The sequence below is a fragment of the Podarcis muralis genome, chromosome 6 (assembly GCF_964188315.1).
Source record: "Podarcis muralis chromosome 6, rPodMur119.hap1.1, whole genome shotgun sequence".
Classification (NCBI taxonomy): domain Eukaryota; kingdom Metazoa; phylum Chordata; class Lepidosauria; order Squamata; family Lacertidae; genus Podarcis; species Podarcis muralis.
In genome coordinates this window covers 21,447,342-21,471,375 of record NC_135660.1, presented here as the reverse complement: position 1 = coordinate 21,471,375, position 24,034 = coordinate 21,447,342, and the positions used below count along the sequence as shown (strand labels likewise).

General features: G+C 41.6%; 1 protein-coding gene across 9 annotated transcripts in view; it reads left to right on the top strand.

The window, feature by feature from the left end:
- The first annotated feature begins 221 nt into the window (after window positions 1–221).
- Window positions 222–24,034, top strand: part of LEKR1 (leucine, glutamate and lysine rich 1) — a 73,654-nt gene continuing 49,841 nt past the window's right edge. Inside the window, exons 1-7 of one of the 9 annotated variants that reach the window (XM_077929847.1) lie at window positions 285–335; window positions 2,046–2,096; window positions 2,425–2,518; window positions 7,919–8,054; window positions 11,040–11,254; window positions 21,650–21,769; window positions 23,457–23,632. In XM_077929847.1, the coding sequence (XP_077785973.1) occupies window positions 8,040–8,054; window positions 11,040–11,254; window positions 21,650–21,769; window positions 23,457–23,632 (526 nt within the window). In that variant the 5' untranslated portion in view covers window positions 285–335; window positions 2,046–2,096; window positions 2,425–2,518; window positions 7,919–8,039. The other 8 variants (XM_028731368.2, XM_028731367.2, XM_077929848.1 and 5 more) reach the window with 8 other exon arrangements.

Sequence of the window (24,034 nt, the reverse complement as noted above, 5' to 3'; positions counted from 1 at the left end):
AACTTCCAATGAAGGGCGGTATATACATTTAAATCCATGAAATTGCGCTCAAGCGGTGCTTGCTTCCCATCAAACGCGCGCAGGACCGCGGCTATAAGCAGCACGTGTTGACTGAACGCCGCGGAACGCTCGGCAGCAACTGCGCACGCTCAGTGGGAGGACGCGAAGCCAGAGGAGAGACTTCCGCCCTTAGCGCCTGCCCTACTTCTGGTTTCCTTGCCTGGCGGGCAAGTTGGTTGCCGGGGCAACGAGGAAGCGGCGCGGCCTACTCCGGTGTGTCCTCAGGGCTTACCGCTCCCTCCGTTTCCGCGCTGCTCTGCTCACCTCCTGCTTGGGTGAGTGAGCGCCTCAGTTACCGGGGAGTAAACCTTACTCGGCGAGGGCTTACTTCTTACGCCTGAAACCCTGGGGCAGAGCAGCTGCCTGTCAGTGTCGGCACTACTGGCCTAGATAGCGCAGTGGGTCTTGGCATGAGGCAGTTCCACGGGTCCCTGCGTTTCGCTCTCTGGGGCAAGCAAGGCGCTTGGCTCAACGATGGCCTGCTTTTTGCCGCAAAAGTGAAGCCCCGTTGCTTTGGCTTAGCAGATTCCAGCCGGGCTGCTGAAGTTTATTTTCATTTATTTCGCCTCCCTAGGGGAACCAGAGGCAAAGGAGACGAACATGGGGCCTTGTATTTTAATGGTTATGTGAAGAGGGAGTGGATTGGGGCAGGGGCAGTGCTTTTTCTCACCCGTAACTTGCAAAATATTCATTTTTTGTGTGCATTTGTGGTTACACTTTTGCCACACTCTTCCTTCAGGAAGCTCTGTGTGCAGTTATCCCTCCCCTTTTTTCGGCCCTGTATACAGTGACACCTCGGGTTACAGACGCTTCAGGTTACATACGCTTCAGGTTACAGACTCCACTAACCCAGAAATAGTGCTTCAGGTTAAGAACTTTGCTTCAGGATAAGAACAGAAATTGTGCTCCCGCGGCGTGGCAGCAGCAAGAGGCACCATTACCTAAAGTGGTGCTTCAGGTTAAGAACGGACCTCCGGAACAAATTAAGTACTTAACCTGAGGTACTACTGTACTTGAAGGAGCATCTCCACCCCCCTCGTCCAGCCGGGACACTGAGGTCCAGCTCCGAGGGCCTTCTGGCGGTTTCCTCACTGTGAGAAGTGAAGTTACAGGGAACTAGACAGAGGGCCTTCTCGGTAGTGGTGCCCGCCCTGTGGAACGCCCTGCCATCAGATGTCAAGGAAATAAACAACTATCTGACTTTTAGAAGACATCTGAAGACAGCCCTGTTCAGGGAGGGTTTTAATGTTTGATGTTGTATTGTGTTTTAATTTGTTGGAAGCTGCCTTTATTATTATTATTATTATTATTAATCATCACATAAGCCCTGAGATAGTTTAGGCTGAGAGAGAGAGAGAGAGAGAGAGAGAGAGAGAGAGAGACTGGGCCATGAGTTTCATGGCTGAGAGGGGAGTTGAACCTGGATCTCCTTGCTTAATGCACTAAACTCTACACCATGTTTATAAGATGGGAGGTGAGATAGGTGAGGCAGCTACCAGCTGCTGCTGCTACTACTGAATACTTTCCTCCCCTGCTTACAGTACATAGGAACTTGCCTTACACCACGGATGAGGAAACGGTGGCCCTCCAGATGTTGGGCTACAACTCCCATCATCCCTGACCATGGTCCATCCTGGCAGGGGCTCATGGGAACTGGAGCCCAACAATATCTGGCGGGCCACAGGACCCTTGCAGAGTCACACCGTTCTTCCATCTGTCATAGTCCTTTCTATTGTGACCGGTGATTAATATGCACAGGTGAGGTAATCTGTTTTTAGTCCAATGAGCTTTATGAAAATGAGGATTGGTTCCCTTTTTACTGTAGTATCCTGCGTCCATGTTTTACAGCATGAGGGGAGCTGGTGGGAGTGGCTATAGTATGCTGTAGATGGAGTCTTCCTTCCCTTTCTATTATCCCCAAAGCTTGGTGTTTCTGAAAAATTCAGAGTAAATCTTCTAAAGCACCTCTTTTTCTTGATTTGTAGGACAGGAGAGGTAGTATCTGTTGGTGCCTTGGACTCAGCCCAATCAATGTAGTAGGTAACCATCATTGTGAGTGTATATGCTTCAAAACTCCTGCAGCAGCCACCTTCTATCTTCTGCCCACATCAGTGCACTAGCAGCATCCTTGAGGGTCAGACTCGGTCCCACAAACACCTGATTTTTTTGTGTCCATGTTATAGGTGATTGCTTTTGAATGTCTTTCCATGTGCAAATGCTGTTGTCAGATTGTGCTGTTGGGTTGGAATATTGTACACCTGCCATTTGAGCTGCCAAAGCAAAACACACGCAGGGCAGGTCATATTGGGGAATTTTCAACTCCAAACTTATAACCAGTTTTGTCTGTTTATAATCTTTTAACAGTTTTGTGTGCCAGTCTTGCAAATCTGTATTTAAACCATAGGAGGATATGGACCGACATATTCCTGTGCATCCGCTACCTGAGGAAATACGAAAGGTATGCTACAGTGGGCAAACTTGGCAGCTTTTGCTTTCTGGTATATTTTATTTATTTTATTTGTCTGCAGTTTGTTGTCATGTCCATAACAGAAATCTTGCCATTGTTCCATTCTGTCTGTTGCTGCTCAATGTATATTAATATTTGCCCATGCGTGCTGCCTCTTAGAGTTGTGTGCCTGGGATTTTTGAAGAAATTACATTGTGCAAATAAACCCATGCACACACCCCCAAAATTTGACAGATTGTGGAATCAGTTGGAGAAAAAAGGAACCTTGAGATGGGAGGGTTTGTAAAGCAGCCAGATTTAGATTCTGCCAACTAAAAGCTATTTGGAAATGAAAGGGTTTGATAACAAAGGAGGAAGACTAGAAAGTTGGCCAGGCAGAAGGATGATGTGGGTCTTATGTCCTCTGAATTACAGAAAGGTTTTTTTCTCTTTAATGAGTCACAGGTTTCAACAGGGGCTCAGCTTCATTGGGAAAGAAAAAATGCTTTATATGTGTTGTTTATGCATTCTAACACTGTGGCACCAGATGGCGCTGTGGAGTTCCGTTTTTGCTAACCTGATTTCTCATGCAAACTTTGCAACTTCTTTGATGTGTCTAGAATCCAGCCCATGAGAATTTTAAAAGAATAACATAAATAGTACCAGATCATTGAATGCAGTGCAGACTGTGCTCTTTTAGGATTGCTGGTATCCCGATTGTGCGGAATACGACTAATACACAATTAGAAGAGAAGAATCTTGCTTTAGACAGATATAAATATTTTCTTCCTCATGTTTAAACTACTCAAAAGTGAATGACATGTAATAGCAGCATAGGGAATGATTTTGTCTTTCTCTCTCAACCCATTCCCTCAATAGCAAACCTCTGTGCACTTAAAGAGATTCCATTTGACAGCCTTTTTCCACATGCCCAGTAATGTGTGATGCACTTGCATTACTGAACATGGAGGAGGGACTGGCACAAAAGATCCAGAGATCAAAAGTATAAATTATCTAGAGCAATAGAATAAAAATAATTATAAATTAGTGAAAGAACAACAGTAGACGCACAAAAACCACTTACTAATTAAAATATATAGAATGCATTTCTGTGAAGACCTGCATGTGATACGTATATGGCTTTTCTTACTAGTATACATTCATAAGCCATACTGTTTGGAGAAGATGTTAAGAAATAAAGTCATATTTGTAATGCTGTTTGTGCCATGTCAAATTAAGAAGCACTATTTATGTTGGTTTTGAAGCCCTTAGTAGCTGTATAACAAGAACTGCAGATAGAAGTTGTTAATGAGGCAGCATTTTGCAATTATTCCAGGGCAGTGACAAAAATTACCAATTTTTTTTTTTAAAAAAGGAAATTGAGTGAAACCTGAATATGCTAGTTATAGAAGAATTCCTTTGTTTCAGTTCAGTTTTAAAATGTAAATCATGCAATGAGATAAAGTACTCTGTACAAGCCAATGTTTTTGGAAAGATAATTGACTGTATTTCAACAGAAATTGTAGTGTTTTCATATAGTTGTTTTGGAACAAATATCAAATAATTAAAAATGACACTTCGTTTCCCCTTTTAAGCCCTGGCAGAGAGAAGCCAAATTACCATTTTATCATGCCTACTAGAGACTGATACTTAGGAGGGATTGAACGACAGTAGGACAGGACTTTGAAGTACAGTAATTTTGCAAAATAGATGAAAGGGGGCTGAGAAGTAAGAAATAAAGAAAAATAACAGTAGCCTGGAAAGTGAGGACCCTTTGATTTATATTGATTTTATATCAAGTATTTTGTGCTTCCCATTGCTGGATTTTCTGCAGCCATTTCAAGAAAACATATATCTAAGGGCTTCATTCAATGGTTTAGCATTAATGAGCAAACATGCAGGTTCCTATGGAGAAGATCACAGCCGCTTTGCTCCACCTCTGGTCTTGTTACTGTGGTGCTTCTGTGAACTGTTTTAGCATTATGCCCAACCCAGGCCTGTGATTCATCTTATTCCAGTCAAAATACAAGCCATGATCTGTCTGGGAGCTTGCTTGTTTGCACGAAGCTCTGTTAGTACCGGTATTTACCCACAAACTGGGTAACTGTATCTGCTTGCACTGTGTAATAACAGTATTCAGTGATAATGTTCTTGATGTATAACTTATCTATTTCATTGTATTGGTAATACAGTCATGTCTAAGCCTGTGATCCTATACCCTTTGGATAAATCCCAGTGGGATTCACTTCTGACATCGGTATCATATATGATCACACTGCACATTTTTCAGCAGCCTTATAAAACAGGAATTATAATTCTGAAAGTGAAAATGAAAAGGCTTTACATGTAAATATTTTGCAACTATCTTTCAGTATGAGCTGCCTTTAAATATGACTATGGACACCAGAGTACACATTTTAAAAACAGATGTGGGGATGGGAACAGGATACAGTGGCACATGAGAGATTTGTGTAATGCATAATGTTTCACAAGCCTGTTGGCATTTCATTTTTTTAAATGCAAGATTGAAGAAGTAATACTTTCATTATTAAAGAGGGATTAGCATTCCAGTTTTCTGCCATATATAATAATTCTTAATTGAACAAGGGAGAATTGTGCAAGCTTCCACTCTTAGATTCCCTTGCTGGAAGAGGATCTGCATGTGCATTCAGAAAACATTTACTACCTGTTGTTAGATCAGGGACTGCATTTGCAGAGTTCTGAGCAGGTAATTGGTCCTATTAAACCTGACAGCACAAATTACCTGGAAGGGTAGGAGGGTCATTCATACACTGTGGGGAGTGGAATAAGAGCTATACTAAAATTGTGAGTCATAGAATTGTAGTGTTGGAGGGGATCCAAAGGGTCATCTTGGCCACCCTCCTGCAATGCAGGAATCTCAACTAGATCATAAGTGACAGATAGCTTTTCAGCCTCTGCTTGAAAACCTCCAAGGTCTCATGGGAGTCTGTTCCACTGTCAAACAGCTCTTACTGTCAGAAAGTTCTTTCTGATGTTTAGTTGGAATCTCCTTTCTTGTAACTTGAAGCCACTGTTCGCGTTCTTGCCTCCGGAGCAGGAGAAAACCCTTGATCATCTTGGTCACCCTCCTCTGCACATAATCCAGTTTGTCAATATCCTCCTTAAATTGTAGCACCCAGAACTAGACATAGTGTAGTCTGGCCAAGGCAGAATAAGACAGGACTATGACTTCCCTTCAGCTGAACACTATATTTCTGCTGATACAACCTAGAACAGTGTTTCCCAACCTTGGGCCTCCAGCTGTTTTTGGACTACAACTCCCATCATCCTTAGCTAGCAAGACCAGTGGTCAGGGATGATGGGAATTGTAGTTCAAAAACATCTGGAGGCCCAAGGTTGGGAAACACTGACCTAGAATAGCATTAGCGACGTTTTTGTGCGTGTGCTGCTGCTGCTGCATCACACTGTTGGCTCATGTTAAGCTTATGTTCTACTTACTAAGACCCCATGATCCTTTTCATATGTAGTACAGGCAGTGCAGTACTTTGCTACAAGTACTGATTCCTTTAACCTTTTAAACAATATTTACTCCTGTGTTTCTGTGTGAAGTAGTGCCAGTTCCAGGGGGCCCTTGGGCAAGATAGCTGATCCTCCACTCACGCTGTACCCATCTCCTTCTCCTTACCACTGTTGCTATATTCATTTGCTTCCCTCTCCCCACCTCAGGCCAAATCCTCACCAACCTCCAGAGAAAGAGAAAGGGAGATGTTAAGTTGTGCTGTGGTCACTGCTGCTTCTCATTCTTTTCTCTGCTTGCTTGGCGAAGACAGGTGAACAGGCAGCAACAGGAAGATGAGGAACATCACCAGAGCCAGGAGTCTCCAGGGATTGGAATCAGGCCCCCTACTGGGGCTTGATGAGCCTTGGCAGGTCTCCACGATGCTGACCTCTGACTCAATCCCTGGTTTGAAGCAATGTCTATAAGGAAGTAAACTTCTGTTTATAACACAGTTACCCTTATCTCCATTTAACCCAAGGGATGGATTCTTGGTTGGAATGCAATAGAACAATATTGAGCTTGTTTCTCAGAGTGCTTTCAATTAGTACTGGGGTAGGGAACCTACAGCCCACAGACATGGTGTGGCATAGAAAGGAAGAGAGAGATGGGATGGCAGAGAGGTTTAGAAAGAGCGATGAAATCCTGAAAGGCTGCAAACTTCCTGCCTCTCTTGATTTATCATCAGCCCTTCGTGGGCCAAAGGTTCCACAGCCTTGATTTTGTACATCATTACTTGGTGCCAATAGAAGAAGAACTTAAGAAGAGTCCAGCATCCTTTTCTCACAATGGCCAATCAGTCTAAGGGAACCCTGCAAGTAAATTCCTTTGCTTTCTCAAAACTCTCCTGGTTTTTAATGGACAACCCTTAGCTTTTTCTGTTCCACGTCCTTCTGTCCCCAGGTCCCTCCCCACCTTAACTCAGCATTCTAGCCTAATGGATCCTCCATGGGCAGGGCAACATATTCCTGAATGGTGGGGATATGCAAAGAAAAGGCTTAAACACACACACACACACACACACACACACACACACACACACCTACACCTGGTGTCATATTATCCCAGCCTCCTCTATATTCCCATTATGTGTAACATAACAAATTGGAATTGTTGCTGTATAATGTGCAATCTGGACAAGAGTAGGGTCCTTTGTCACTTCAGAAATCATAGGCACAGACCTGGCAGTTGCGGCTCAAATGCATGTTAAGTTGTGATCAAATTGATCCATTATGTTGCTTATGCTTAAAATGTATTATTGGCACTTTTAATCATACTTTAATCAAAGAGCAGTTAAGTTACTTGTGCTTCAAGCATGTATATGGAGAACTAAAATCTTGACAAGTGTCAGAGTGAGTCCCAAGATGCCCACCCCCTGCCCACCCACCCCCATGAGAGATTAGGGATATACAGTGAAAGGTACAATCAAGCTCTTGAAGAGCAAGGAAGATGAGCCTGTGATAATTCTCAACTAAACACAACCCAGTTTCGTTAGCAATGCTAAAAGCATCTTGTTCATTTTAGGAACTATAATGTAATTAACACTTCTGTGACATTTCCAGATAGACCGCAAGCAGGACCCCCCCCCCCCCCGCTCCCTCTCCACTCCCCTCTCATACTGGAGACATGAAGTGGAATGTCTAAAACTGTTTATTTTGAAAGACAGAAGCAGTGATGCTGCAAGAAATCACAATGTTCTTTTTGGGATAACAGTCCCTCCCTTCCCTTCACATTACAGCTCAGTTTGTCCCCTTTCAATAAGTAATTTAAGTACTTTGGAACCTTATGGTATTTATTCTGAATAACAGTTTCATATTTCCAAGCACAGGTTGTAACTGCCAGGAAAAACAGAATTAATTTTTCATTTCCTTCAGAGCCACTGTAGCTATGATCAGGCTTCACGAGGCAAAAAGAAGAATTAGGATAAATAAAGGCTGGCATAGTAGTCCTGGAGCCAACATCTCAGACGCATAGTTTTATCAAAGAATAGTTAAAATGCATAGCACTGAGGTATGGCATTGGAATGCTTAATTTGGTTATGGCTTGTCTCATAATTACATCTTATTAGTGTTCATTGTTTTGACTGCTGCAAAGCTTGACTGTCTTTTCTTCCCTTTTGCTTACATTTGAATCTCTTTTTCCCTCCCCCTTCTTCACAGGAAGCTTTCTTATTAGATAACAGTCATCCCTCTTCTCTCAAAGGCTTTGAGTGGAATATAAAATTAAAATAATTGTAGTATAGTCAAAGTGTTTCTTCATTCATGGAAATATGAGGAGTTATATATGCTGTGGGGTGGTTTGTTTGTTTTTGGGGGTTTGTTTTTTTTTTTTGACAATCTATTTGATAATTTGATGACAGGTCCTGTCCCGACATGGTTTTGGGTAAATAATCATGCAATTACTTCAGCATTATAAATGCTTTACTGGTTTGTGTGGTGATTTAGGCTGCATACATATTGCCAATTCCCTTTGGTGACCAATGGTGATCTCAGAAGAGAATGTCATTCAACTTGCATTGCTTGATAGGAGGCCTCTTTAGGTTGCTCCTTGCTCCTGCTTGCCCCATTCATTATGTTTCCCTTCCATGTGCCTTTGCTCATCTGATCACTAGCCTCCCCTATTTGTCTCAAATTGCCATTTCTTCCACTACTACATATTGCTCTATCCTACCCTTCAGAACCCTAAACTGCCTTCGCTGACTGGGTTTGCAGAGTTGCTGGAGGTTATTGTAATGGCTGCATGACATTACGTATGATCACTCAATGTTTAGAGGCCATATGCTTCTAAGTACAAGATACTGGGGGCAAGCAAATGAGAAAGCTATCACTGCCATGCTTTTCTTGTGAGCTGTCTACCTGTGTTGGTCTAATCTTGCAATACAGTTGTTATATTCCCTTCAAGAACATTGTTTAAGCTAAAGTCTGGTGCCGGTGTTTGTATGCTTTTCTTCACAATAGCAAGGTTTCTTAGGTGTTTAAAAAGTAACATGGTCCGGTGGCCTGTGCACATGCAGGAGGGATTCATGCTGTATCATATTTTTATTTTTGGGTGGTCCTCCAGGTGGGGAATTGGTTTGGGGTGTGTGTGTAGGGAAGACATCACCAGACCTGTTACCAGGACTGGCTTCTGAGTGCTAAACCATAGTTTGCTGAGAACTTTTCTTACATCTGCACCAGATTCTAACGCCAAATTATAATTTGGCAGATTCTGGTAGCCTTAGAATTCAAATGTTTTCAATAAGGGTACCCCAGGAGCACAGATAGAAACGTGTGTGCTCACATGGAAGTTCTGTGGTTCTTGTCCTCTTTTCTCAAGGTAAAATTTTGCATGTCGTTAATATACCTGAAGTAATCCTACATGCTTGAGTAAAGTTGTTTCAGTACTTCTGTTTCTGCACATACACACAAGCAGGAGTAATTAAATTGGGTTGTGATTTGCAGGGGAGAATTATTGAACTGAAAGTGTAGGGGGAACAAAGTTATGCTGCAGGGCTTATATATATATATATATATATATATATATATATATATATATATATATTTGTAAGAAACTCAGCTTCACCCAAATAAGTAATTGTGTGCTGAAATACATCCTGTGTCGATGATTAATAATCCCACACCTGCCAGATTTCATAGTTTCTGTGTGACTCATAAGTGACACATGCAGTGCATCACATGATGCTCTCTGTGAACACTACCCTAATCATGGTTTTGGTGGACCGCAGATGTGGGTTTGTCAGGCAAGAGATGATAATTCATTTGTCTGAAGTGCTCCAAAGGAGTCAATAACTCAGTATCTTGATTTTAATTTTTTTTTAAAAAAAACCCTTTTAAAGAACAAAAGAGTGCGCAAGTAGAAAGAGTGCTGTTGCTTGCAGTCTTCCTGTAGGCATCTGGTTGGCCACTATGAGAACAGGATTCTGAACTAGATGAACCATTGGTCTGATCCAGAAGGGCTCTTCTTACGAGAAATGCTTCCTCCCCTTGTTAGGTTAGGTGGAGACCTGATGGAGACCTTTCGCAACTTTCAGTATCTTTTAACCAGGGGTTGGAGATATGGCCCTGCCCCAGTTGCCTGAGCGCCACCATGTTCTATTTTTCTGTTGTCATCTCCCGCTGGTTGCAGCAACTAACAGATGGCAAAGGCAGAGTTGGAAGACTGGAACACAGCAACCCCCGACAGAAGACACTGTTCCCACTGTAGAAATGGCTTCTCTGTCTCTACAGTAATTCTGTTCAGAAGCAACACCCACCTACATGTTGCTACAGCTAGCAGGAAAAGGGAACAGGAGAGCCTCCCCAAACAGAAATTCCCACTCGCAGGGGCTCAGATGATCTTTGCTGTTTACAAGTAGCAAGACTCTTCTTCTTTTTGGTCATATCTTAATCTCTGTTTTGTTCCTTCATTGGCTAATATAGCAAACAGTCTAATTGATGGGGGAAATAGCTGTGATTTCTTGTTCTGCTGCCCCCTAGACTTTTTTTTAACATCCAGTTGGGAAAGGGATGTAGCTCACTGCTAGAGCACATCCTTTGTATGCAGAAGATCCCAGGACAGCTCAGTTGGTTAGAGCATGGTGCTGATAATGCCAAGGCTGCAGGTTCGATCCCTGTATGGGACAGCTGCATATTCCTGCATCCTCAGGGTCCCTTCCAAGTCTACAATTCTCTGATTCTATGGACTCAGCTATACAGCTGCAAATATAACGTTTTAAGTGCATTATACAAATGTGACACTAGATGGCGATGATGAGCTTATGGCAAATCAATACATTTTTCAAAACGCTAAAAAAAACAAAAACATTTTCACAGCATTTTGTATAGGTGTCTAGATTCCACCTATGACTCCAGTCAGAGATTCCAGAAATTCATTGCCCGTCAAAGTAAACAACTGAGGCTTGATGTTCCATTGGCCTAACTCAGCTTTGTATGTGATTTGCTACTTCACTTCATTTTATCCATTCTCTAAATATATTGCTTACCATTTCCCTTCTAGATGTCCCGGGAAGAGACAGTGTGTAAATATTGTGGAGTCAGCTATTTGATCCTCCATGAGTTTAAGCTGCTGGAAGAGAAAGTAAAAGCAATGGAAGTGAAGGTGAAGTTTTATGAAGGCAGCATAGAACGGGAGAAAACACTTCAAGAGAAACTACAGCAGCTAAATCAAGATTTTGAACAGTGTGCAGCAGCTAGCAAATCAAAAAGAGAAAGGTTGGAATGTGCTATTCATCCTTGTTTTTTAAAAAGTAACATACTCATTAATGTCATTCAAGGAAAAGCAAACTTTGGCTGTCTTGCCAGACCCAGCTTGCATCCCGATGAATTCATATTCATTAAACCATAGTTTGACTGATTCTTTAGAGGTCAGTGTCTGTTCCTTGAATTGTTTAGTAACAGTCAGTAACGTCATGGTAGGAAAGTTTTTTTTAATCTTCTGTCATCAGAGGTGAAACTCCAGTTTAATAATTTTCTTAGCAACCTAAAGGTTTGCCCTGTTGTGAAAAAGACAGCTGGGAATATGATTTTGCCCTTCCAGCTGTAACATGGGGAATTCAAACTCAGTCATGGGTTGGTTTGCGAATCAGGAGTCAACATAGACAAGAGTTTCCCCACTTCCTTTTTTATATAAACGCCCCCTTTCCCTCCCTTGTCGGCTTTAACCATGGTTTAGTGTTACATCTGCACTAACACCAACGATGGTAACTGCTTACCAGGGTTCCAGTCTTCACTAGAACTTGAAGCTAGGGTTGAAACAGATTTGCAAACTCAGAGAAGTTGGTTAATGTTAAGCATTTGATGTAATTCCAAACTTTGAGACTACAGAAGGGGAGAGGGGAATTGTATGAGAGAAGTGAAGGGGAGGGGGAGCAGTGCATGTCATATCGACTAGCTTCTGAGTTCTAAACCATGTTACACAGAAACATAGAAAGCTGGTTTGCAGGCAGCCATTGCCACGTCTACACTGAACACTAAAGTCATTTGGCCAGTACTGGTAGCTTTAGGTTACAAATCCTAATACAGATAACACACCTGGCTAAAACAGAAATACCCCTGTACTTGTTTAATTGTATTGAAATGCAAAAGTTTGATCACTCACAACACTGGCCTCTAAAAATCTTTTTGTGGCACCAGATAGACTAGGTATGACATGAGCAATCTCAGCAAATAGTAATAATACCTAGCATTTGAATTGGAATGTTGGAAGCACTTCATACATTATCTCAGTAAAACAGTTCTGTAAAGTAGGATAATAATGATTATGAATGATTCCTTAGAATGGCTTTCTATTCTAGATTTTCAGTGGCTTGTGTTTCCCGTTACAGGTGGTTGTTTCTTTGCTTTTCTGCCACTCACCTCTACTTCCACATCTATTAAGATGGTTCTTGGCATCATAATCTTGAAAAATTACAGCATCAGAAAGCCTTATTAGAGGAAACAAGGGTGGGATTGGGTAAATGTGCAGGGCCAGGATCCATTGTATGATAACTAAGGCAGGAACAACAGGACATCAAAACTCAGAGGGGAAAAGGTTAAAAAGAATAGGTTTGAGGCCTGGGTGGACATTTGAGGAAGTGCCTTGTGTACAAAAGATAAGGGGCTATTGATCTTTTCTCTTGAATGCACTGCATTCGGAGCCCAGGTGTTGCCAGACAATTGAGCTGTGGACTTTTCTCCAATTTACAAAGGAAGAGTGCAAAGGTCCTGGAGGCAAGAAACACCTGAAGCAGGGGCGGAGGGGATCTCATTGGGTAATAAGCCTTGCTAATCCCCAGGGGACTCCTGTTTGAGAGCCCCAGCATTAACTGATTTGGCCTTGTTGGTCTATGAAGTTTGGTAAGCTGGTTTCATGTTGATTGAATGGAATATGTGTTTACATTATTTTAAAGTTGCTAGCTGTAGAGCTGTGATCTAGCAGGGCCCAGCTGGATATAGGAGTGCTATCTTTGTGAAGTGTGGATCTGGATTTGTACCCCTTCTTCATATATTTGAATGACATTTGATGAATGTGTGACCTCTGACTTGGATACCCTCAGTGTGACTCATTCTCAGAAAAGGCTTGCAGATAGCGCAGCTGGAGGTTTTTATCAAGCACGCAGGATCCTGTAGGCTGTGTTATCTGTTTCAGCAGGTCATACCATGTGGGAAATAGGAATAGTTCTGATTGTTTCGAAAGTACATTTTTGGAAACAGAGCTATTCTCCTTAAACTAGTATTTCACAAAGCATGGATGTCTCTTTACTCTTTCGAGCTAATATGCAAACTTGCTGGTCAGCAGACAGCTCAGGTTTCTTGCATGGGAACATGCTTCTCAATATAGTTATTTAGTCAGGGGTAGATGTTATTCTATAATTGGATTTATCACATTTGAACTGTTATCTGTGTAAAAATCTCCATTGTCTTCTGACAATGTGGACTTTTGTTTAGGAAAATTGATGCTACATTAAATCTGTTGTTCTCTAAGGTGCCAAAGGTTTGTTGCTTTTGCTGCAGCAGACTAATATAGCTATCCCTCTTGAGTGCTCTTTATTTGTAATTTACAAATTACTGATATTTCTGTCCTACAAACTCCTGTGTATAATTTTAATATGTAATCTGAAAACTGTCACTTGTGTTCCATACCAAGATATAACCTAGTGCCAGAAGTATGAGAAACGTCATTGTTTTCCTTTTCAATGTATTGTTTTAAATTTAGCTGACTGAGCTTTATCTGACCCATATCTTTGTCAATGTGCTTATCGGCATGTATGTCCTCCCTGAAGGAGGAAATGTTGTGTCTGACAACCCTAGACTGTGAGACTGTGCTATTCTTTTCCAGTGGTTTGCACTATGGTGAGAGAAAACTTGCTGCTACAGTGGTACCTCCGGTTACGTCCTTAATTCGTTCCGGAGGACCGTTCTTAACCTGAAACTGTTCTTAACCTGAGGTACCACTTTAGCTAATGGGGGCTCACACTGCAGCTGTGCTACCGGCGCGCGATTTCTGTTCTCATCCTGAGGTAAAGTTCTTAACCCGAGGTACTACTTCCGGGTTAGTGGAGTCTGTAACCCAAAGTGTTTGTAATCCGAGGTACCACTGTAGTCCAAAGCCAATTCCAGACACAAGAAACTTAATATGTTCCTTGTTTTGAACAACTGCTAAGCAAAACTCAAAGTCACTTAAACTCCAGAAAGAAACGGGCAAACCTAGCACAAGATGGCTTGCACACAGACAGGAAAATTACAAAGCTCAGAGCCAAACACAGAAGGATTTCTTTTACACAATTATCACCTTATGTCACTGAAAAACCTGATAAGATACAACAGTAACCCTGATTAGACAGTATTCTTCTAGGCACTGTATTTTAGTGTTTGTATATATTAATAAATCATTGCCTCCAAAAATATTATTGAAGGAATTGCTTTGTGTTGAATAAGATTATATCAATACAAATCACAGTTTCAGATGACTGACAAATCACGATTTGGAATTCTACTTATTTTGCACATCAAATATCCGTATACTTGCTAATCTAAGACTAATCTTATTTATTTTAAAAATGTAGCTAGCTTTCCAGCTTTCAATTTCTCCACTGATTGTGTGTGCATGTGAAGAAGTCCAGTTTGCCATTGCCTGTGATATACAATACATAGGCCTGGCCAATTAGCTCTGTGCACCCAGGGCAGCTTTGGGGTGTGCGTCTGGAAGATCAGCCCATGCTGCAGGGAAATCAACTTTTGAAACTGTCATTGCATAGGAATGCTGTTCAAAAGCAGGAGGTGTTGGGGAGAGAAATCCTGCCAGCCTAGGCTTCTCTACAGATGGTTCCCAACTACACTTCTCATCTACCTTAGGAAGCACGCCTCCAGTTTCTTTATGTGTGCAAATACAAGTCTGTGTATGAAATTGAAAAGGATTGTGGTCGCTAAGGTCCCCTAGCAAGATTTTATGGTGTTTGCTAACCATTTACACAGCCTTGAGGAAGGACCCGTCATTTTTCCCCGGATTTTCCATGCCTGCTGACCTCTTTTCTCCTGCCTTCTATTTTCCTTATCAGCACTGGTTCTCAAGATATCTCGCTTTGTGCCAATTTATCCTGTGTTTAGCAGATGACCATATGCTGGCTGTGATAGCAAGATGTTCAGTTTCACAGTTTATGTGAACTGTGCAAGTGCAGAGGAGATCAGCATGTTCTTAGTTGTTATTCTCCCCCCCCCCCTTTAGTGCCCAGAGTTAATTATCCATGGAGCATAGTATGCTTTTCATGGTTTCATGTGCTAAAAATTAGGAAAGTGACAAAGAGTTTTCTTTCTCCAGTTTGACTTTTTGATGTAGGAAACACAGCCAGGAGGACATGGTTTTGTTGCACATTTGAACCAAAAAAATTATAACCAACCTTTGTCATTAAAGCACTGTGCTTTCCCTTGACACCAAGATGCACTGTTCAAGTTGTCATGACTTACCAGTATTTTCATACTCTCATAAAGTCAAATAAATATATTGCTGAGAAAAGCAGGCAGGTCTTAAAGAAAATGAAGTAATCTCACCTGTTATGAACAGGCCTGTGAGGGGCAGTTTGAGGGGCGTATGTTTACATGCAGGAGGTCTCATGTTTAATGCTAGGTTTCTCTCCAGTTAAAAATATCTCAGACTAATGGACCAGAGGTGGTCTGTCTCAATATACAGCAGCTGCAGCTTTATAGGAGAAGTTTGAGGAGTCTGACTTTCTTCCTCAGAAGACTAAGAAGCAAAAAACACTTCTGGAAGGTACTTGATTTAGGTCTTCACAGCAAAACAACCAGAAGTCCTGCAGCACCTTAAAGGCTTGTCTTATTTAAAGCAGTGGTTCTCAAACTTTATTCTCTGGGCCACACTTTCAGGGGGGAAATTTGCTTGCACCACACCAAATTTCTTACTTTTAAGAAATACATTGGAAAACAAAAAGATCTCAACTAGGTTTGTCCTCAGTATCACTTGATGCGCCTGCTCCCATTTTGAAAAGATCTGTCCATATTGTGCAAAAAAATATATCATAATATACTATACTATACTATACTATACTATACTATACTATACTATACTATACTATACTATACAGAAATGTTTAAATGTTTCTTTGATTGTCTTTGACTCTTCCTGCCACACTTGCCATCCTCCCCTGCCACACCTTTTGAGAACCACCAATTTAAAGCATTTTTACCCTGTTCTTCATCTGCAAAGGCTCCCAGTTTGACTTACAAAGATTAAAAATAGGACAGTTCTCAGGCTTACATACTTTGAACAATAGCCGCATAAGACGAACAGGGATTGGGAGGAAGGAGAGGGGAAAGCAAACACAGGCACTAGTTTTCAGTTACAAAGGTCTTATGATGAGCAGCTGGAAAGGAAACAGTCCAAGGAAAGGAGAAGGAGGTCAAAGTTGGTGGCTTATCAGCTGAGTTTATAGAGTGGGCCTTCTCTTTCCTCCCTCCCTCTCTTTGCCTGCAGCCTGACTTAATGGCTCCTGCCAGGTGATAACTGAGGGAGTGGAAAAGCCAGCTGAAGCTGGCTTCTCAGCAGAGCCTATGGAGTGGCCCTGCTTCCCTTAACTGTAACCCAACAGACTATTTAATGGCACAAGCTTTTGTGGATTAGAGTCACCTTGTAAGATGCATGAATAATCTAAGACAGGGGTCAGCAAACTTTTTCAGCAGGGGGCCGGTCCACTGTCCCTCAGACCTTGTGGGGGGCCCGGACTATATTTGGGGGGGGGGGGGGAGAGAAAAGAAAAAAATGAACGAATTCCTATGCCCCACAAACAACCCAGAGATGCATTTTAAATAAAAATACACATGATAAGCCATAAGGTGATTGGGCCGGATCCGGCCCCCGGGCCTTAGTTTGCCTACTCATGACTTGGGTAGGCAACCTAAGGCCCGGTGGCTGGATCCGGCCCAATCACTTTCTAAATCCAGCCCGCGGACGGTCTGGGAATCAACGTGTTTTTACATGAGTAGAATGTGTCCTTTTATTTAAAATACATCTCTGGGTTATTTGTGGGGCCTGCCTGGTGTTTTTACATGAGTAGAATGTGTCCTTTTATTTAAAATGCATCTCTGGGTTATTTGTGGGGCATAGGAATTTGTTCATTCCCCCCACAAAAAATATAGTCCAGCCCCCCACAAGGTCTGAGGGACAGTGGACTGGCCCCCTGCTGAAAAAGTTTGCTGACCCCTGGTCTAAGATGTTACAGAATATTAAACCAGTATCACCCAAACTTAAGCCATGTTTGTCTCTCTTTCACTGTAGGAAGGCAACTTGCAAACGGAAAGTGAGGGAAACTTCCTTCACTTCCCCAGACACTAAGCTTGGGAGAGTGTCCGCTACTTTGCCCTTACTCTTACCCCATTGCAAATGGTTTCCCCCAAGCCGAGGTTGCAAGGCCACCTGTCATGTACGATCTAGTTGAGATTCCTACATTGCAGAGGGTTTGAGTAGATGACCCTTGGGATCCCTTCCAACTCTGCAATTCTGTATGTTTCCGTGAAAATTCAAGGGGGGGGGGGGTTCTACACCACACTGCCTCTTGGAAATTCAACTATGCCTTGAGAACAGCCACTGTCATGTAAACCTCATGTTTGTTTTCTTTTTTCTCAATCACACTGGGGGATCCTCAAAGAGGTGTGTTCCTACTTGGGAGAAGGAATGGAGAGGTTCACACCAGCCAACTTCAGAAGTGCTGATCTAAAAATAATTGATTTTACTCACTTCTTTATTGCACACCCAGTAAGAATTATGTCACGTGCAATTTTCAGCTAAACTGGGAGAGCTGGCTGTTCTTTTCAAGGCATTCCTGGGAGATATTTATCACCCAATCCTGGGAATCAGACAAAAAAAAATGCTATTTTTTTGGCAAAAGAAAATGTGACGAAGTTGTTGGTGGTTCATTTTCCTGTTTATATTTCAAAAGGGAGACGGCATGTAATTTATGGGTATCAAATGTTAGCCTGAATCGTTGCAGTAAAATGCAGAATAATATAATTACTTTATAAGGAACGATAAGCTCAGTTCAAGAAGTGTCACTGCAAGTTTTATTAGCTTAAGTAATTCAGTTTTCAAAAGCTACCAGTCTCTGGTGTTGCTAAAGGCCTCTGTTGGCAAGGAATTGCTGGTGTGCATATTAATGGTGTAACCCTATACTTCCTTATTATATTTTATACTGCCTTGAATAAAGATTAGATGCCTGTGTTTCATTTCAAAAACTTTCAGTAAGTTTGATTAAAATGTCCAAGGAGAAGGACATTCAGTTCTGCCTTTAATAATGTTTAACACCTTATTCACTGCAAACATAGGACATTTTCATCAAAAGCCTGTTCACACACATTAAATTTTGGGGAGAACTCTCCAGCTAGTGCAAGTCTTCAGTGTACAGAGTGCATGTGTTTTATTATTGGACTACTGCAATGCGCTCTACGTGGGGCTACCTTTGAAGGTGACCCAGAAACTACAACTAATCCAGAATATGGCAGCTAGACTGGTGATTGGGGGCGGCCACCGAGACTGTATAACACCAGTCTTGAAAGATCTACATTGGCTCCCAGTACATTTGCGAGCACAATTCAAAGTGTTGGTGTTGACCTTTAAAGCCCTAAACGGCCTCGGCCCAGTATACCTGAAGGAGCGTCTCCACCCGCCATCGTTCTGCCCGGACGCTGAGGTCCAGCGCCGAGGGCCTTCTGGCGGTTCCCTCATTGTGAGAAGCAAAGCTACAGGGAACCAGGCAGAGGGCCTTTTCGGTAGTGGCGCCCATCCCATCAGATGTCAAAGAGATAAACAACTACCTGACATTCAGAAGACATCTTAAGGCAGCCTTGTTCAGGGAAGTTTTTAATGTGTGATGTCTTAGTTTATTTTTGGTCTTTGTGGAAGCCGCCCAGAGTGGCTGGGGAAACCCAGCCAGATGGGCGGGGTACAAATAATAAATTATTATTATAATATTATTATTAAACTAATGTCTTAATCCCATCCTTCTTCCAAAGACCCCAGGGCAGCATACATTATACACATCTCCGTCAACAACCCTGTGTGTCAGGTTAGGTAAACAGAATGACTGCTCCAAGATCACTGCAAGCTTCATCATGCAATCCAGGTTTCTCCGGTGGTGGTCTGACTCTCCTAACCACTACCATGCTGGCTCCATACTGTTCTCATTGGCCATTCTGCTTTTGTGAAGCGAAATCTTTTTGGGGTCCAGTCAAGTGGTCAAGGTCAGGTTACTGAAAAATAACATAGGGGCTTCTCCATATTTTGGAGATGCATGAGTACACAGAAATGCATACATTTGTGAATTAAATAAAGTGGTTTTTAGGCGACTAAATCCTACTTGGAGTAGACCCACTGAAATTAATGGACGTGATGACATTAGCTCTGTTTATTTCATTGAGGCTGCTCTGAGTAGAGCTTCATGGGATGCAACCCCATGACTTCTAGCCTGGATAGCTCAGTTAGTTAGAGTGTGGTGCTGATAACGCCAGTGTTGCAGGTTCGATCCCTGTGTGGGACAGCTGCATATTCCAGCATTGCAGGGGGTAGGAGTAGATGATCCTCAGGCTTCCTCCCAGCTCTACAACTCTATGATTCTATGATTCTCTTAAAAAGTGAAAATTGCTTGATAGCTATCTAATGGCATCCAATTGGCAGAAGCTGGACGCCAGAGAAAAGGGCACAGCATAAGACTGTGCTATTCACACACCATAGTTCTTACATCCTTTGGATCTGCTGATCGCGTCTGGTATTTCAGCATGTTTGCAGCTTCAGTGGGATGTGTTTTATAGGGTAAAGAAATGTACTCCATTGTGAGAGGTTTAACAAGGAACACCAAGGCTAGGGACAGATAGCTTTTTAAAAGCTTGCATGTGATTTAAGAGGTTTCACTTTTCATGTTGTATTATTCACATAGGAAATTGGTTTTTTATCAGGAAAAGGGCCCTCATTGTCTATCTAGTTCAGTATTGCCTACTCTGACAGCTAGGGACTTACCAGGGTTTCAGGCAGAGGTTTTTTACATCACTTGCTACCTGATCTTTTTAACTGGAGAAGGTGCTGGTGATCAGACCTGAAACTTTCTGCAAGCAAAGCATATGCTCTACCAGTGATATGGACCCTCCCCATATTTTCCTTTTGTTCTACTGTTGCCTCAGGTCAAACCAGTTTTGCAGGTTTCTGGAGTACAGAAAACTTGCAAATTGGTTTACCTGAGCTGAAAGTGGGGTAAATTAACACACCAGCTTTTTTCAGCCATTCAGAGCTGGAGATGATGAACATGGTTGTATCTAGTATGTATCATTCTCAGCAGACTCATTGAAATTAATGGACATAACCAACTTGTCCGTTTATTTCAGCACATCTTCTCTGAGTAGAACTTAGGTGGACCACAACCCCAAATGAGTTGAACTTGGGTCCCATTGACATCAGTGTAAAAAATCACGACTAAGTCACCATTAAAATCAACTTAGTCTGGATTCAAGCTGTTCACGAAACACCCCTGTGCATAGTGGACATATGTTGATTGGGGGCAGTGGCTTCCCCCTCCCATGCACATTGCCCCCCTTTTGAATACATGAAGATGGCTAGCATGAATCATTTTCAAACTACCTTCAGCTGCCTTTAAAAAGCCAGTTCTGGTTGTCACGAAGGTACCACAAAAAGATGGCTTTACAAAGTGTTTAGCAGACCTTTATTTACCAACAGAAATGAATGAGCGAGCCAGTAATCTAAGGCAGGTTGTCTTTGCATGACTGAGTGGTCAGTTCCTCAGTATTCCATGTGTTGTGTTGTATTCTACTAAAGGAATATCCACAGTAAACCCGCTGAAATGAGTGAACTTAAATTAGTTACATCTCCAAGTATGACTTAGCTGCCCTGTCCCACCACAGCAGGGATGAGCAGCAGGGCTACAGATGTGACAGTGGCTATGCCACTTCATCACATCCCCCCACTGCCTACCAGGGCTTTGAATTATATCTAAGAATGTTAACCATCTCAAGACTTTTAGTTTAATCTCCATGCTTTTAATTAATTGATAAACAGTCTTAAATTTAAGTAAACTGTATGTAATCCAAATCTTGAATGCCTTTTGTGGTTTTTGAAAGAAGTGTAAAATATCTTACAATTATTTAGTTTTTAAATTTGCTGTTAAGTTCTGCACTGTCGCCACCGCCACCACCCTCCCCTTATTCTTCCTGCCAAAGCAAAATCATGTCAGTTTCCGGCTGTAAGAATATGGGGTGGGGAAATGAAGACGAAAATCCTTCTGCTTTAAAACTGTGCAGTGATCAAAAGATAATGGAAAGATCTGCTGTGCCAGCGAAAAAAGAAAAAGATATGTCAGTACACTACTTACAAGCAGGATGCTGGGGTGTTCCCCCATCCCTCACTGTATCATCAGGTCTTTAACAATAGCCTTTCAGGGCTTTTGTTCACATGTCTAGTGCAACATTCTTCCACTAAATCAGCAGCTGCCCTTCCATGAACAGAAGATGATTTTTTTCTCAAGGAAGGATACTTTTGGATCCAAGGCATTGATTTCTTATTAGGCAGATGGTGGTGTTACATTTTTTTAACCCCCTCCTTTTTTTAACTTCTTATAGGATAAAAACTTTATCTCTGGAGCTTGAAAATAAGCAAGCAGCAATACAAAATCTAAATGAACAGATGAGGAGCCTCCAGAAAGAGAATGAAGTTTCATGCAGACAAACACAGCTGTTGCGGTAAGAGATTTCAGAAGGCAGTATGTAGGAGAACCAACTTTTTTGTGATGCACGCAGTAGGATATATCTGTTAAAATCATAGCATTAGCTGCCTACATGTTTTTATTGAAATGCTTCATTCCTATGATTTTACGTAAACTATGATTAGTAGATCAGGTGTGTTACATTTGTATTCGGGAACTATAGCTTGTTCCAACCAAAGTTAGTTTAAACAAATCACAATTAAATGGTGGTTTCAGATTCTGGTTTGTTAACAAACTTTAATTAGAAAAACCACAATTCTCTGAGTTTGTGGTTGTTCTAAAGTGAATGTGGAACCTTTCACGCACTTTCTGTCACGGACGTAAAAAGTACACACCCAAAGGCTCACTGTGGCTTTTTCCCAGTCAATCACAACGTAGGTAATCATGTGACCCATGTCATAGGTTGCATCCAGATGTTATGATGTCAAACAAGCAGGTAGCATTCTGGTTTGCAAGCAATCACAAATAACAGATTGTATGTTCAAGTGAAAGTATATTTTGCTGTAACCTGGGTTCAGAACTTCCTCATAGGGGAAGAAGGGGGACTGCCATTTGAGGAAGAAAGCCAAAAGACACATAGATATCTCCACATGCATTTCTCAGTTGGAGTTATAGTGGGTCTGAATTCTTTACTTCACCCCGTCCATGACCCTAAAGTGTATTTTTTTAATTGTGTCGAGTATTTTCCAGTGTTCATAATTTCTAGCTCTATAACCTTCTAAATAGACTAAATATTGGCAATGTCCAAAGTTTCTGTGCCCAAGAGTTATCTAATAGTGATGCAGCTGAGAAGTGAAGCATACATGGTCTTCTGTTGTCAACTGCTATCCTAAATTGAGCTTTGTGTTCCCGTCATCACTGTCCAAATTCCTGAAAGCCTCTTTGTTTACCTATGTGTGCCTCTGCTTTTGCTGCTCTGCTCTACCCAAATCCCCCTTAACCAGCCTGCTTACTTCTTCTCTCAATTCCCTAGTCTAGCACATAATCCTTGGAAACCTCCTGCACTGGACCACAACAAATCACCATGGTATTTCCCCATCTTCTCCCTTGATCCCAGTTTGTGGCTGGGAGTAAAAAAGGAGAATGGCTTCAGCAAACTGAAAGCCCTCACACAGGAATCCCCTACAAGCGTCTTCATTAATACACATTCATTTGTTTAACTGTGTGGAGCTATACTTCATGAGCCAAAGTTTGGCCATCTCTACCACAAATCAAGATTTTTGACAGACTGATGTCTTTCCAAATCAGAAAATTATCCAAAAATGCAAGATGCCTACAAATTGTTTGGCATTAAAAAAATTAATCCATGAAAATTTTGTCTGAATATTAGCTGTAATCTTTTGTAGAGCACCCATTTTGTCCAAACAATGATATAATTCTAAAAAATCATGCAAGTGGAATTCAAAACTGCATGTGCTAGGTGTGCCAGCTGCACGAGATGGAGAGGTATTTGGTAAAGATAGTCATAATTGCCATATGAAGTTTAGCTGAAAATGTTGAAACATATTCCAAGTATTGATGAATCCAACTGCAAGGCAGAAAACTCAATAAGCTTCTTTTATTGATATAAATCAATATTTTTTTTTTAAATGCTTCTTTTTCAAAGTGCTATTTTGTTTTTAAAAAACCATTTACCAATTAGTTCTTCTTTTCCTTTTTGGCAGAAAAACATTGGAACGACATAAATTCATCCTAAAGAAAGCCTTTGTTCTCCTTCCCTTTATCAAAGGAGAGGTACACAGTGTTAAAGAAGGAATATTTGACTTTCTCAGCCAATGGAGTGCACTCAAAGGAGAGATTTTTTTACACATAAAAAAGATTAATTTAACAGCATTGACAGGTAAATTACCACATTACAACTTTCCCCAGCATCTGATTCTTGGTCATTTCTACAGACTTTTAATAGTGATTTACACTTCTGATTTATTTTGTCTTCGCAGCACCCTTGTAAAGTATATCAGACTAAAAACTAGTTATTGCTGAGGCAGTAAACCTGTGCACTGCCCGTACTACTTTAGATGGTGGGCTGAGATATGATGGGATCTTTAATTATAATAATGCTACAGAGAAAGCGAGATGTCACGGAGAAGCCTTGTGCCCCAGTCTCACTGAAATCTGTTTTCCTATGCAAATGTGCTTTTTAAAGAAAGTTTTTTAGTTATCACTGGGCATTTAGTCTTGTGAGTTTCCACCTGTGAGTTGAAATGGGTACAGCCTTAGCAATGGCTTCCCACTTCAATGA